The sequence below is a fragment of the Eriocheir sinensis genome, unplaced genomic scaffold (genome assembly GCF_024679095.1).
Source record: "Eriocheir sinensis breed Jianghai 21 unplaced genomic scaffold, ASM2467909v1 Scaffold565, whole genome shotgun sequence".
Taxonomy (NCBI): Eukaryota; Metazoa; Arthropoda; class Malacostraca; order Decapoda; family Varunidae; genus Eriocheir; species Eriocheir sinensis.
The window spans coordinates 102985-118230 of record NW_026111904.1 but is presented as its reverse complement, the minus strand read 5'-3'; the positions used below and the strand labels follow the sequence as shown (position 1 = coordinate 118230).

Genomic DNA, 15246 nt, shown 5'->3' with positions numbered 1-15246 from the left:
AAGGGTCAAACTACCTCCAGGGTCATAAAACTACACCTGGAAAGGCCTACAGCTCCTACGAAAGCCATGTCAAATATGTGAACTTGGGCGACGAAATGTTTTAAAATACGACCCATAGGCCTCAGCTGGGCACACCCATGATGACTTGATAAACTGAAAAGACTATAGCTCATCAACACAGCTTCCATCCATTCGTTATCACCCTCTGCATAGTCGTCTTTATCTTTGTCCTCATCTACCTGTCCATCAGCACACATCTCATTGTCATCATCAGCATCATCACAGTCAGACATGATCATAATTTTCATCATTATTATTTTCATCATCAACATCACCATTTATCAGCATTATATCCTCATCAGCATATACATCATCATGACTCCTTCCACATGTATCTTTAGTTGTATAATCACACTCTGTACTGCCTGGGGGTTGGGATGGCATGTTCCTCCCTTCTCCTTTGTTGTTTACTTGCAACACTAAACTATCAATCAATCACTCAATCATACATCATCATGACAAATAACATGAGCATTAACATCATGAGAGTCACCAGCATCATCATCAATAACATCATTAGCGTCATGAAGCACTCACTAGCAGCAGCATCAGTAGCATCATTAGCATCACGAAGCACTCACCTTTCCTCAGGCAGATGTGTTTGTTCCGTCACGGCACACCCATCAGAGGCATGAGCTCACCTCACAGCGTGGGCGGCTGATCCCACACCTCTTCCCACGCGGCCCTCCGTCACATGTCAAGGGTTTGCAGCGTTCCTTTTTTGCACACGCAGCTCCTGGATTCCTTCTGTCGAATGATAAACCTAAAGTTCCCTAAAGATCTGTTACTGAAATCATCCTCTTGGCGAGATGTGGTAGAAACATTAACATGCAACGTGAGTTCTTGATGAAGGGTGCGGCGAGCACTGGCGGCCGCGTCATGGAGGCTGGAGTTGTCTCGTCTTCCTCGTTGGGAGAGGTTGGGTACCGCAGCTCATACCACTCCCGCGCTCTCCTCTTTATTTTTTACCTTTGGTCTCATTTATCTCGAAATGCATTACACAATAGAAAGTATACGCAATCTCCTGGCTATCAAAAACATCAAAATCGACAATATTTTCTTCTTCTTCCACTACAAAGTAACAATGGTGCTGTTAGTGATATTCAGTTTGTTGTTGTCTAAAAAGCATTATTTTGGTGATCCAATTGACTGTCTCGTTGAGTCACTAAACAGTCACACCATTGACATGTACTGCTGGATCCACTCCACGTACACCTTCCCAGCGCTTAACGGAGCCCGGGTTGGGGAGGAAGTGGCGCATCCGGGTGTGGCAAACTATGAAGGTATGCGGCGCCCCGGTGCTGATCCTGAGCTCTACAGCGTGAGGCACCACAAGTATTATCAATGGGTCGTCCTCTTTTTGTCACTTCAGGTAAGTGGTCGTTTATAGTTATCGAGATGTCTTTCTTGTGACATCCTTTGAGTTAGTTCAATATTAATGAGTAATTGCTATCTGTGTATTGACCTTGTATTTTTCGTACGTCAAAGAAATAGAATAATCTAACATTTAAATTTTGACACACACACACACACACACACATACACACACATATGACACTCCCATAAGCAGGTCTGGGTGCGAGAGGGATTTAGGGGTTTAAGTGAGCTCTGATCTCCGTCCAAGGGCACAATGCATTCAAGCTAGAAATCGAGCTAATAGGGTACTGGGATTTATTTCAAGGAGCGTAAGCAACAGAAGCGCCCAAGTCTTCCTCAAACTATATTTAGCATTAGTTAGACCTTATCTTAACTATGCGGTTCAGTTCTGGTCACCTTACTATAGAATGGATATCAAAATGTTAGAATCGGTGCAGAGGAGGATGACTAAGATGATTCCGGGGTTGAGAAACTTGCCATACGAGGAAAGACTCAAACAGTTAAACTTGCATTCTCAAGAAAGGCGAAGGGTGCGTGGAGACATGATTGAGGTTTATAAATGGATGAAGGGCTTTAATAAGGGAGATATTCATAAGGTTTTGTTGGTAAGAGAACCGGGTAGGACACGAAGTAACGGGTTTAAACTGGATAAATTCAGATTCAACAGGGACATAGGCAAACACTGGTTTACTAACAGGGTGGTGGATGAGTGGAATAGGCTTAGCAGTTATGTGGTGAGTGCCAATACAATTGTCACATTCAAAAATAGATTAGATAAATTCATGGACAGCGATAGTCAAGATGAGGTCTAACTAATGCTAAATATAGTTTGAGGAAGATTTCGGCGCTTCTGTTGCTTACGTTCCTTAAAATAAATCCCAGTACCCTATTTGCTCGATTTCTAGCTTGAATGCATTGTGCCCTTGGACGGAGATCAGAGCTCACTAAGACCCCTAAATCCCTCTCGCACCCAGACCTGCTTATGAGAGTGTCATATATGTGTGTGTGTGTGTGTGTGTGTGTGTGTGTGTGTGTATCAGAATTTAAATGTTAGATTATTCTATTTCTTTGATGTACGAAAAATACAAGCTTAGGTTCAAAGGAGCTGCCTTGTACAGGCCTACCGGCCTCTTGCAGACTCCTGCGTTCTTATATATATATATATATATATATATATATATATATATATATATATATATATATCTATATATATATATATATATATATATATATATATATATATATATATCTATATATATATTGAGGGTATATATGGGTAGGATATTTTCTCTTAAACATGTCTGGTTGAACGTGACAGTGAGCTCGGTGTTGTTTATTTTCTTAAGAAAATTCTCTTTCTCTCGAATAATTGTCTTATTCTCTTTTGTCAGTTTGGTGACGACTTCACCGTAATAAGTGGTCATCGTTCTTGCCGTATCGCGATTTCGGGTTTCTTAATCATTCTCCAGTGGCGTTGATGTCTTCTTCTTCAGAGGAGCTGTTGTCTGCTCGCTAGTAGGAGAGAGAATGACTGGTGCACGTTCGTTCGTTCGTTCGTTTGGTTTTGAGGGGCTCCAACCCTCGCGGGCTATAATATATGCCATAGACTTGTCCGCCTCTCTCGCCTAGGGCATAAATCTTACACCACCGCCACCTCTCTTTTGTCTCTCTACGCCACGCCCCCAGACGCCAGGGCCGCACCCAGCACGGCCCCGATGGTCAATGCACGACCCGCCAGGAGTGACCAAACACCAGGCCCCAAGAGAGAAAGGTGTGAATTATTGAAAATAAGGGGGTCAAAGGGTGACAGTGGTTTGCACGTTTATTTATAGTGTGGATGGGAGGAGTACTCCGTATAGCGGAGGGACCTTTTTGGTGGGGTCCATCCAGGATAGGGGGAAAGAGGCGAGGGAAACGGAGGGGATTCCATAAGGGTAACAGGTGAAACAGCTAGATGACAGAGGGAAGAGACCACGCAAGTAAAGTGGAAGGTACCGGAAGCAGACATTTTTGGGGGGGTCCAGCCAGGGGATGCGAGCGGAGGGAGGGTGTTCCATAAGAGTAATACGCTGGACAGTTCAGTGACAGAGGAAAGTACCTTTGTATAGCAGGGGGATCATTTATTTAAAGCGGCATTCGAACCACGCAAGTATAGTCGGAGAGATTGGGAGATGAAGAAAGGAGAGTAAAATAATAATAATAATAATAATAATAATAATAATAATAATAATAATAATAATAATAATAATAATAATAATAACAATAATAATAATAATAATAATAATAATAATAATAATAATAATAATAATAATAATAATAATAATAATAATAATAATAATAATAATAATAATAATAATAATAATAATAATAATAATAATAATAATAATAATAATAATAATAATAATAATAATAACAATAATAATAATAATAATAATAATAATAATAATAATAATAATAACAATAATAATAATAATAATAATAATAATAATAATAATAATAATAATAATAATAATAATAATAATAATAATAACAATAATAATAATAATAATAATAATAATAATAATAATAATAATAATAATAACAATAATAATAATAATAATAATAATAATAATAATAATAATAATAATAATAATAATAATAATAATAATAATAATAATAACAATAACAATAATAATAATAATAATAATAATAATAATAATAATAATAATAATAATAATAATAATAATAATAATAATAATAATAATAATTATAATAATATTAATTATAATGATAATAAAAATAAATAAACGAATATATGAAATAAATAAAAAAAAAAATAAAGAAAAAGAAAATAAAGTAGAAAAATGAAATGAAATGAAATACAAAAAATAAAATAAAATATGATATAAAAAAATAAAATAAAAATAGATAAATAAATAAATAAATAAATAAGTAAACAAAAATAAACACATAAATAATTAAATAAGAAAAAAAGACATTAATAAAAAAAGAGGAAAAAGAAACAGAAAAGAGAGAAATAATTTTAGAAATAATAATAATAATAATAATAATAATAAAATAAAAAGATAAAAAAAGGTAAAGAAAAAAAATAAAGGAAAAAAAATAGAAATAGTCATGCTGTCTCAACCGTCGCCCTGTCATTCTGCCTCAACAGTTAGCTCGTTGGTTCTGTTTGTCGTAGGAGCCTTGTAGGAGGCCCAAGGTCGTCTGTCAGGTGCCTTGCCATCCGTGCTGCAGCCGTCCTTCTCTCGCCGCAAGGGGTGTGACCCCTCACAGCCGCCCTCGTCCTTAGCGGGCCTGTCTGCACACAATCCAGAAGGTAGTGAACGAGAGGTTCGTTCGTGTCCTCCAGGCGGTGCTGGCGCAGCTCACCCTCGTAGTTTGCTGCTAGGGAGCGGACGCCCGGGTAGCCGAGTCGCAGTTGATGGAGGATTACCCTATCCCTCCTCGCCAAGGAGGAGGGGAGGGGAACGGTCTCGTAGCCAGTGGCGTTAGCGTACCACTGAAGGGACGCTGAGGTGGCCTCTTCGTCCTTCACTAACGCAAGTGCTCGTTTTCCGGTGGTCCTCTTCACTAGTCGTTTTAGCTGCTGCAGGCTAACTGGGACCTCGATCGCGATCTGGTCCTGGTCCAACGCCTGCTTGGCTGCCGGCTCGTTGCCCGGGACACCCACATGACTGGGTATCCAGGCAAACGTCACGGCTCGCTTGTCGCGTCGCAGCGCACCAGTGTGTCTAGCGTCAGAGTCACCTGTCTGGCGTTGTCTTATCGTGTTGCGTCTAATTGTCTGGAGTGCTGTCATTGAGTCAGTGTAGACTGTAATGTCCTTGCTGTCGGTGCGGAGGGCGTGCTGGAGCGCCGTCAGGAGAGCCACTGTATAGTGAAACCAAATTGTCGAGTCCGTTTTGGCGTTGGCTCCCGCGGGTCCATTTCTCCCCTCTGCTCTGCCACACAGTCCCAACACCTTTTTTTTCCCTCTCATATGTTACCTATAGCTTACATATGAGAGGAAGAGATAGGTGTTGGGACTGTGTGGCAGAGCAGACGGCAGGAAAGGACCCGCGGGAGCCTACGCCAGACCGGCCTCGACATATTTGGAAGACTAGCTCTGTCTGAAGGGTAGAGCAGTGATTGCTGGTCCGCCACCCGTGTGTCTCATCGCTGCTCACAAAGGCCGCCGCTGTTCTGCCTCTCTCTCGATCGACGGATCCGTCCGTGAGGTATACACTTTATCCATCCGTAGATGTGCGGGCAAGGGTTCCTCTTTCGTGGGCGAGGAGAATCTCGCGTGAGCACTGCTGCTTGCTGAGTGGTAGGGGCTCAATGTGGAAGCGAGCCACATCCGTTGTCCATGGCAGTAGGTCAACGCAGCCCTCTGTCCTCTCGTTGGGTCCTCTATTCACTAGGTCTACGTTCGGGAGTGAGTTTCGAGTAGCTCTCGCTAACCCTCTTGCCCACGTCCTGTCGGTGAAAAGCCTGTCGTCCTGTGCGAGGGATGTTAATAACCTCTGTCTTGCCGGGGTGAGGGACAGTCTGACGACTGTTTTTGCTGTCCATGCTGCTGCCATCTGCTCGATCCGGAGCACCAGTGGAGGGAGCTCAGCCTCAGTTCGTAGAGCCTCAAGCTTTGTCCATCTGGGGCCTCCGAGGATAAGCCGCAATGCGTCGTTCTGGCAACGATAAAATCGTTCTGGTAACAATAAAAAAAAGTCCGCTGCTCGCTGCTCCTGTAAATAATCCGAAGAGGTGGCCGAAAGAGCAGTCAATTACGTGAAAAGAGGTGTCCTGATACTTTCTTCTTGAATGAACATAAGAACGCAGGAGTCTGCAAGAGGCCGGTAGGCCTGTACGAGGCAGCTCCTTTGACCCTAAGCTCCCGTGTATCTAACCCCACCTAATATCGCTGTCCATGAATTTATCTAGTCTATTTTTGAATGTGACAATTGTATTGGCACTCACCACATGACTGCTAAGCCTATTCCACTCATCCACCACCCTGTTAGTAAACCAATTTTTGCCTATGTCCCTGTTGAATCTGAATTTATCCAGTTTAAACCCGTTACTTCGTGTCCTACCCGGTTTTCTTACCAACAAAACCTTATGAGTTCAAGTCGTAGGCAGGAGGAAATACAGTTAAAGGAAGATCGTTCCAGAGATTACCAGCCTGAGGGATGAAAGAGTGAAGATGCTGGTTAACTTGTGCGTGAGGGATTTGGACAGTAAAGGGATGAGCTTGAGTAGAAAGTCGTGTGCGGCGGGGCCGCATGAGGGGGAAGGCATGCAGTTAGCAAGTTAAGAAGAGCAGTCAGCGTGAAAATGTCGATAGAAGATAGAAAGACAGGCAACATGTCGGCGGAATTTGGGAGGTAGAAGACTATCAGTAAGAGGAGGAGAGCTGATGAGACGAAGAGCCTTAGACTCCACCCTGTCCAGAAGAGCTGTGTGAGTGGACCTCCCCCCACACGTGAGATGCATACTCCATACGAGGGCGGACAAGGCCCCTGTATATGGATAGCAACTGTACGGGGGAGAAGAACTGGCGGAGACGATACAGAACGCCCAACCTCGAGGAAGCTGATTTAGTAAGAGAAGAGATGTGAAGTTTCCAGTTCAGATTTTGAGTTAAGGATAGACCGACGATGTTTAGTGTTGAAGAAGGTGACAGCTGAGTGTTGTTGAAGAATAGGGGATAGGTGTTTGGAAGATTGTGTCGAGTTGATAGGTGGAGAAATTGAGTTTTTGAGGCATTGAAGGACACAAGGTTCCTTCTACCCCAATAGGAAATGATAGCAAGGTCTGAGGTTAAGCGTTCTGCAGCCTCCAGTCTGGAGTCATGTAATTCCTGTTGAGAGGGTCTTCTGTTGAAAGAAGTTGAATAATGCAGAGTGGAGTCATCAGCGTATGAGTAGATAGGACAGTTTGTTATAGAAAGAAGATCATTGATGAATAATAGGAAGAGAGTGGGTGATAGAACAGAACCTTGTGGAACACCACTGTTGATAAGTTTAGGAAAAGAACAGTGACCGCCTACCACCGCAGAGATAGAACGGCCGGAAAGGAAACTGGAGGTAAAGGTACAGAGAGAGGGATAGAATCCGAAAGAGGGCAGTGTTGAAAGCAAAGACTGGTGCCAGACTCAATCGAAGGCTTTCGATATGTCTAGCGCAAATGAGAAAGTTTCACCGAAACGGCTAAGAGAGGATGACCAAGAATCAGTTCAGAGAGCAAGAAGATCACCAGTAGGACACCCCTTGCAGAACCCATACTGGCGATCAGATAGAAGGTTAGAAGTGGAAAGATGCTTTTGAATCTTCCGGTTAAGGATTGATTCAAAAGCTTTAGATAGACAGGAAAGTAAAGCTATAGGGCGGTAGTTTGAGGGATTGGAACGGTCACTCTTCTATGGCACAGGCTGTACGAAGACATACTTCCAGCAGGAATGAAAGGTAGATGTTGATAGGCAGAGGCGAAAGAGTTTGACCAGGCAGGGTGTCAGCACGGAAGCACAGTTTTAAAGGACAATAGGAGGCACTCCATCAGGTCCATAAGCCTTCTGAGAGTTGAGGCCAGAGAGGGCATAGAAGACAATATTCTTAAGATTTTTAATAACAGGCATGAACGAGTCAGAAGGGGGATGAGTAAGAGGAATATGCCCAGAATCGTCCAGAGTGGAGTTGTTACAGAAAGTTTGAGAGAAGAGTTCAGCCTTAGAGATAGATGAGACGGCAGTGCTGCCGTCAGGGTTAAGGAGAGGAGGGAAAGAGGAAGAAGTGAAATTGGAGGAGATATTTTTGGCTAGATGCCAGAAGTCTCTGGAAGAATTAGAGAAAGCAAGGTGTTGACATTTTCTATGGATGAAGGAGTTTTTGGTAAGTCGGAGAATAGATTTGGCACGATTCCGGGCGGAAATGTACAGATCATGGTTAGTGGGAGTTCGAAGGTTCTGGTACCTTTTGTGAGCTGCCTCTCTATCTTTGATAGCACGAGAACAAGCGTGATTAAACCAAGGCTTTTTAGCATGGGGAGTAGAGAAAGTACGTGGAATGTATGCCTCCATTCCAGAGACAATCACCTCTGTGATGCGCTGGGCACACACAGAGGGGTCTCTCTCCTGGAAGCAGTAATCATTCCACGGGAAATCGGAAAAGTACATCATCAGGTCGTCTCACCGAGCTGGACTTAGGACATACACAATCAGAAAGGCCACTACATTGGCTGCTAGACGGAAAAACACTAGATGTCAAAGTGCCGGGACATTGAAGGAATCAATAATAAGAAAAGCAATAATAATTAATGAGTATAAATATATTTCTGATATTTGTGTGTAGGCGCCGTACTGCTTTCCCGGGTATTAAGGTGACTGAAACTCCCAGACTGACTGAATTCAATTTTAATCAGCATGTCTTCACATCAGTCTTGGTGTAATCGTTTCTGCAAATTAACAATAAGTCTTAGACGTACGAAACTTAAATAAATTAGACCATGAATTCCTGCGTAATTCTCTTCAATACAGACAACTCTACCATGTCTTGGTCTGTGTTACGAAAAATAACATATAACAGTTAACTCCGTTAGCCTTAACGATATATACATAGCGTTCCTGAGTAATCACTCTTCCTTACAGAGCACACATATGACATAAATTATCTCATCAACATACATAAAGCAAATAAACAGTACAACTACTAACATTCCAAAACGTGTCCTTCTCCGAACTCAACAACAGTAGGCTCCTTCCACAGTTGGCTCGTCGCTGTCCAGCACACGGGTTCGATCCCCTTGGTTCTCGTGGCTCATCTCCTTGCTTCTTGTGTCTCTATAGGGGACGAGCACACGTCTCGTCTCTGTCGGGGCTGGGTCTGTTCTGCCCTTCCAGTGCCTCCTGACAGATGCGGTCAAGATACCTCACTTATGGTAAACATTATCACAAACTTCTGCTATTGCTACACCTCACGGACGAAGCCAACATACAACACATACCTACCGTGATACATACTACAGTTTGACGGCGATCGGGGTACAGAAGATACGAAAAAACGGGCGATCGTCTCTCTATCGAGATTGAGGTGGCACTTGCTGGCTCAAGCCTATGGTCATAGGGAGGGTCGGCTGTGTGCTTTCTACTACCATCATCAGTGTTCTCTCTATTCCTCTCTTCGCCGTTATACGGTCAAATTGACTGCACTGACATTGTGTTTATTTTAATATTAATATTCGAATTTTCAAACACTAATAATATAATAATATAAATATTGATTAATTAATGGAAATAAATACATTAATTGTACTAATACTAACCCTTACAATATTAACAGCACTGTACCTAATAGACTGAGCATTTAACTGAGTCTGAAATATAACCATAATTGAGCTGTCTCTGTCTGAGTGTTATGTGAAGCTTGCTCCATGCACCATGATAGGGATGGCATAGATGCATGCAGGTTGCTGAGATACTTACGGTCACCAGCCACTTGTAGGTATGGCACCAATATGTGTTGGAAGCATTGGCGGCCAACATCTATTTATTTTATTATATTTCTTTTTAAACAAAGGAGACAGCTCAAGGGCTACTCACCGCTCCCGCAACATACAAAAGTAAAGAGTAGCCGAAAGAGAAGTCAATTTCGGGTGAAGAGTTGTCTTGATACACTCTTCTTGAAGGTCAAGTCATAGGAAGGAGGAAATACAGACGAAAGAAGGCTGTTCCAGAGTTTATCAGCGTGAGGGATGAAAGAGTGAAGATGCTGGTTAACTTTTGCATAAGAAGTTTGGACAGTATAGGGATGAGCTAGAGTAGCCAGCAGGATAGAACACGCAGTAATGGATTCAAATTCGAAAAGTATAGATTTAGGAGGGATATAGGCAGCCATTGGTTTAGTAATAGGGTGGTGGGGAATGGAACAGACTCAGCAATCACATAGTGAGTGCAGGGACGATAGCTTGTTATAAGAGTAGACTGGATAGCTACATGGACGAGGATGACAGGTGGTAGTGGGGGGGAATCTGGAGCTGCCGTGTGTAGGCCATTCGGCCTCTTGCAGTCTCCCTATGTTCTTATGTCTAAATCTAGTGCAGCGGGGCCGCGGGAGGAGGGGAGGTATGCAGTTAGCAAATTCTGAAGAGCAGTCAGCGTGAAAATAATTAGAATTTCCACATTATCATTCTCTCTCTCTCTCTCTCTCTCTCTCTCTCTCTCTCTCTCTCTCTCTCTCTCTCTCTCTCTCTCTCTACCCGGAATAAATGGAGCTTCACACCAGGCTGCGTCCTCCTCTTTTTCACCACAGACGCCGCGGGAAATGATTTGAGGCTGGGAGTTCAGCCGGCAGGTTAACGCGGCGACGTTGTTTTGATTGTTGAACGAGGCAGCGTTGCCAATAGAGCAGAGAAAGATGCCGCTACAAGTAGCGATATTTTTAACCAGTATATGTTAGCCCGAGATAATTTTATCCACCCACTCTTTCCCCTACAAACCAATGATTCAATGTAAATCATTACTGAAGGAAGTCAGCGTGCGTGCTAAAACAATGAACAAAGAACGGCAGTAGGGCTACAACCTTGGTTCATTCCAGTATGTGTACAGAAAGGTTAAACACATAACACACATCTAACCACTGGTAGCCTCCCACACATGCAGAGAAAATAATAAAACTACGGTACAATAATAGCATTACTAACATGACATGCAGTCAGGCTATATCTGCCTGGTAAATATATATATAGTTCTTACTGATCATTTTAATATTTATCTCTCTATATGTTTTTTTTATCTAAAATGGGAAATAACCAGACTGAAGAAAAAAAGTAGCAACATTTGCTGCTTGATTCCATGTAGCAACACTGCTGATGGGTACTGGGGGTTGGGGTGGGTGTCTGGAGAGGGGGGGGAGGCGCCTGGATGTAAACAACGCTGCTTATCTTATCTGTTGGAACCGACATACACCACCAACCCGCCCGCGGTCTCCCATAGAGGCCCCCTCTCCTATACTATAGTCTCTTTGGTCCCGCCCAGGGGCGTAGCCAGGATTTCAGTTAGGGGGGGGCAGAATCTTTACCAGTCTGTCTCAATACTGATAAGGATCTACACCAGTGGTTCTTAACCTTTTTCATCGTATGACCCCCTGAGACTCTCCAGGGTATTGCCTTGACCCCTATAATAAATTTTGTAAAGGTGACCTTTGTGTAAAGGTAAGGTAAAACAAAAATATATGAAGATCCTGATTTATAAAAAAAAAATATTACAAATAAAAGACCTTGAAAAATGCCACAGATCCCCTACAAGTGCTATTTCAAAATCCATGGAACTAATGCACATAAAATAAAACCTACTTATTCAGTCAGTGGAAGGACTGACGTCATTGTTTTGCAGCCATAAGTACATCAAGGCGAGGAGCAGTGCTCGACAGGCAACACCTCATGTCGCTGTCAGTCACAAGTCTACTGCGTGCCTTCGTTTTCAGTGCCATCATTGATGAGAATCCAGCCTCGCAGCGATGGGTCGAGGTTCAGTATGGTCAGTGCACGCACCGAAAGAAGAGGATAGTCGTCATTCAGTGTCGCCCAAAATGTCGGAAGCTCTTGTTTAGAAAAATCGACTTTCAACTGAGTATCCTCACGAATTTGAAGAAATTCTACCTTCGCAGCAACATCAGTATCACAGATGGCACTGTCCTTCACTGAGAAGGGTCTGGAGATCCACGCATCAGTACAGCGGTCATCCAGTCCTGGAAAGTAACTCTCAATGGCGTCACTCACTGCCAGAAGACGAGCTGAGATCTCCTCACGGAAACTGCATTCAGCTTCTGCCACTGAATCTGGGATAGTTGTCATATAAGGGAAGAAAGTTGTGTCATTGTCCTGAACTCTTTTCACGTAAAGTTGAATCTTACACTTGAATACTGCCACTTTGTCACGAACTGTGTGCAGCATTGCAAGGTTTTCTTGGAGTGAAATATTCAGGGAATTCACTTCAGAGAAGAAAACAGATATCTTGCATTATTTCGTGAAGAAGATTTTCTTTCGAGGTACGACCTTCTTGCAACAGCATCGTTACTTCCTCTCGAAGTTGCAGCACGCGATTCAGAACTTTGCCACTTGAGAGCCAACTTTCCTCCGTGTGAAACAGGAGAACAGAGAAGTCAGAGCCCATTTCTTCACAAAGCACTTTAAAAATCCTTGAAGTTGTTGCGCTCCCTCGGATATGGTTCACAATCTTCACAACGTCTGTGAGCTCTTATTGAAGTCCAGAAGATCCAAGTCTTCATCGCCAAAGCATAAAGATGAATCATGCAATGAGTGAAGGAGACATGCGGAGCGACATTCTTCACGAATCATGGGAGGAGCCCAATCTGTACACAGACCGACAAGTGCTTCCCAACTCAGCCCATGTTTAATAAGGAGAAAGGCTTCTAGGATTTTGAAAATATTTTCTCCACGAGTTGTTGTGGCCACTGGCTCAGAGTACAAGTACTCATCCTTCATACCTTCCTTGTCAAGGTAGCGAACATAAACAATAAGTTGGGAACATGAGGCAACATCTGTCGACTCATCCAGTTGCAAGGAATAAACAGGACTACTCTTCACAGCACTCACCACTTGGAGGAGAATATCCTCACTCATGTCCGAGATCCTACTTTTGACTATATCATTCAAAAGGGAAATTGCCCTCAACTTGTGTGCCTGCTGTTCTACATGAATCACCTTCGTTGTTTCCAGAATGCAAGGCTTAATCAGATTTTCACCAATGGTATGAGGCTTCTTGGTCTGCGCGATTTTTTAGAGCAATTCTGTATGAAGCCTCCAGCGCTCTGCTTTGTTCTGACGAGCGAACTGACCAGTGGAATCGATGCGACTGGCCTTCAGAGCAGCTTCTTTTCGCTTGAAGTAGTCCAAGCTTTTGTCCACCAGTTGGCTATGGTAAGACTCAAAATGAACCTTCAGTTTGCTTGGCCTCATACTTTCATGACTCAAAACCTTGGTGCAACTGCTGCGCCTTGGGAGTCACAGCCAGGAGCGGAGCACATACAGACCCCGCCCCCGTAGCTATGATCTGACTGACTGACTGATTGTGGTTGATGTTTTCAGCAGCTGGCCGCTTCACATACATGAAATAAATTATTTTCTCCCAAACCCTCCGCGACCCCTCGAGAAACCCCAAACGACCCCCCAGGGGGTCACGACCCCCAGGTTAAGAACCGCTGATCTACACTATTTGGGCGGTCACAGCCATGCACGGCATGTCATTCTCGAGAACTTCCAACAAACCCACAAAAAAGGAGTTCCTGAAGGGGGGGGGGGCACGTGCCCCCTGTGCCCCTGGTCCCGACCCAGACATCGAAGGGGAGGGTGCCCAATATTTTCCTCTGCACTCCAGCCAAAAAAATGTCCTTACAAATGACGTACAAGCGCAAGACGACCAAAAAGAGAGCCATCAACATCAAGAGGGCTTATGGAGCAAGATGGAGCGGCCAAGACTCAGAAAACCAGCAAGGGAGCAGGGTAGAAGCTAAGCCTATATATACCAAGTCAAGTCACTTTGCTTCAAAACTGCAACCGGTACGCGCAGGAGGCGGTTTTGGGGCGGAGCAGCGGGATGACGTCACTTGGAACCAAAAAAAAAAATACCCGCCAGTTCAGGGGTGACCAAAGTTGGGGCCGTATGTGCACTCTGGATGTGCATTCTCGCCTTCTTTCACAGCGCGTTCAGGCAAGCCACTGACGAAAAAATATGTCTTTATTGTGCTATTGCGTGACTGTAATTTCAATGCCTACAAACGGCGGTGTGGGGTGTGAGGGAGGGCATGATGAAGTGATTGATTTAAATTAGTCCGCCTTTCTTCGTTTTCTCTAAATCCCTGTTTCTACATTCTCTAGTTTGGCTCCAAGCAACGTCACGCATAAACCACGCCTCGGCCGTGTCTCCTCCCACAAACCTGCGTGTGACTTGACTTGGTGTATATAGACTTAGCACTGCCTGGTCCACCACCACCTAGTGCTTCATCACGCCCTTCTGCACCACCACCTGCTCCGTCACCACCTACTACACCACCACCTACATCACCACCAACTGCAGAATCAGCTACATTGTCACATGAGACATCACTGCAGCCCCGACAACAGATTCTCCACAGAGGTGTGAACCCTGAGCCTGACACAAGCGAAACTTTCATTACCGTGTCGCTTTCTCAGAGACAGATTGCCCAGTACGGTCGTGCAGGAACACCTTGACCTTCTGATACCCTCACCTTTGATTGATTAACCCTGTGGTAGCAGCGGGGATCATGTTTCTTAAGGTCCCTCTGAACGAGAAAAATGAGAAAAAATCATCACTCACACAAACCATTTCATAATATATATCAACGCATTTGTGATCAGAATATGTATCATCTATTTTGGGGGTTTATATCATGGCACAAATTTGACCCGTCGCTGCTACACGGTAAAGCCACAAATTTGACCCGTCGCTGCTACACGGTAAAGCCACAAATTTGACCCGTCGCTGCTACACGGTAAAGCCACAAATTTGACCCGTCGCTGCTACACGGTAAAGCCACAAATTTGGCCCGTCGCTGCTACACGGTAAAGCCACAAATTTGACCCGTCGCTGCTACACGGTAAAGCCACAAATTTGACCTGTCGCTGCTACACGGTAAAGCCACAAATTTGGCCCGTCGCTGCTACCGGGTTAATGCTTTTTTTTTAATAAAGGGGGACCAGATGCCTTATCATTTTCCAGTAAGTCAACAAGGTATACATAGTCATATGTGAAAATTTCATGCCAATCAGATAAATACAAATGGCAAGACATGGATG

The 15246-nt window shown here is 43.6% G+C and overlaps 1 protein-coding gene across 2 annotated transcripts in view; it reads left to right on the top strand.

Moving 5' to 3' along the window:
* The first annotated feature begins 948 nt into the window (after positions 1-948).
* The window catches only part of LOC126993126 (innexin inx2-like), a 98287-nt gene continuing 83989 nt past the window's right edge, over positions 949-15246 (top strand). For both annotated transcript variants that reach the window (XM_050851989.1, XM_050851988.1), the window contains exon 1: positions 949-1432. In XM_050851989.1, coding sequence (XP_050707946.1) covers positions 1052-1432 — 381 coding nt within the window. In that variant the 5' untranslated portion in view covers positions 949-1051. The remainder of the gene's footprint in view (positions 1433-15246) is intronic.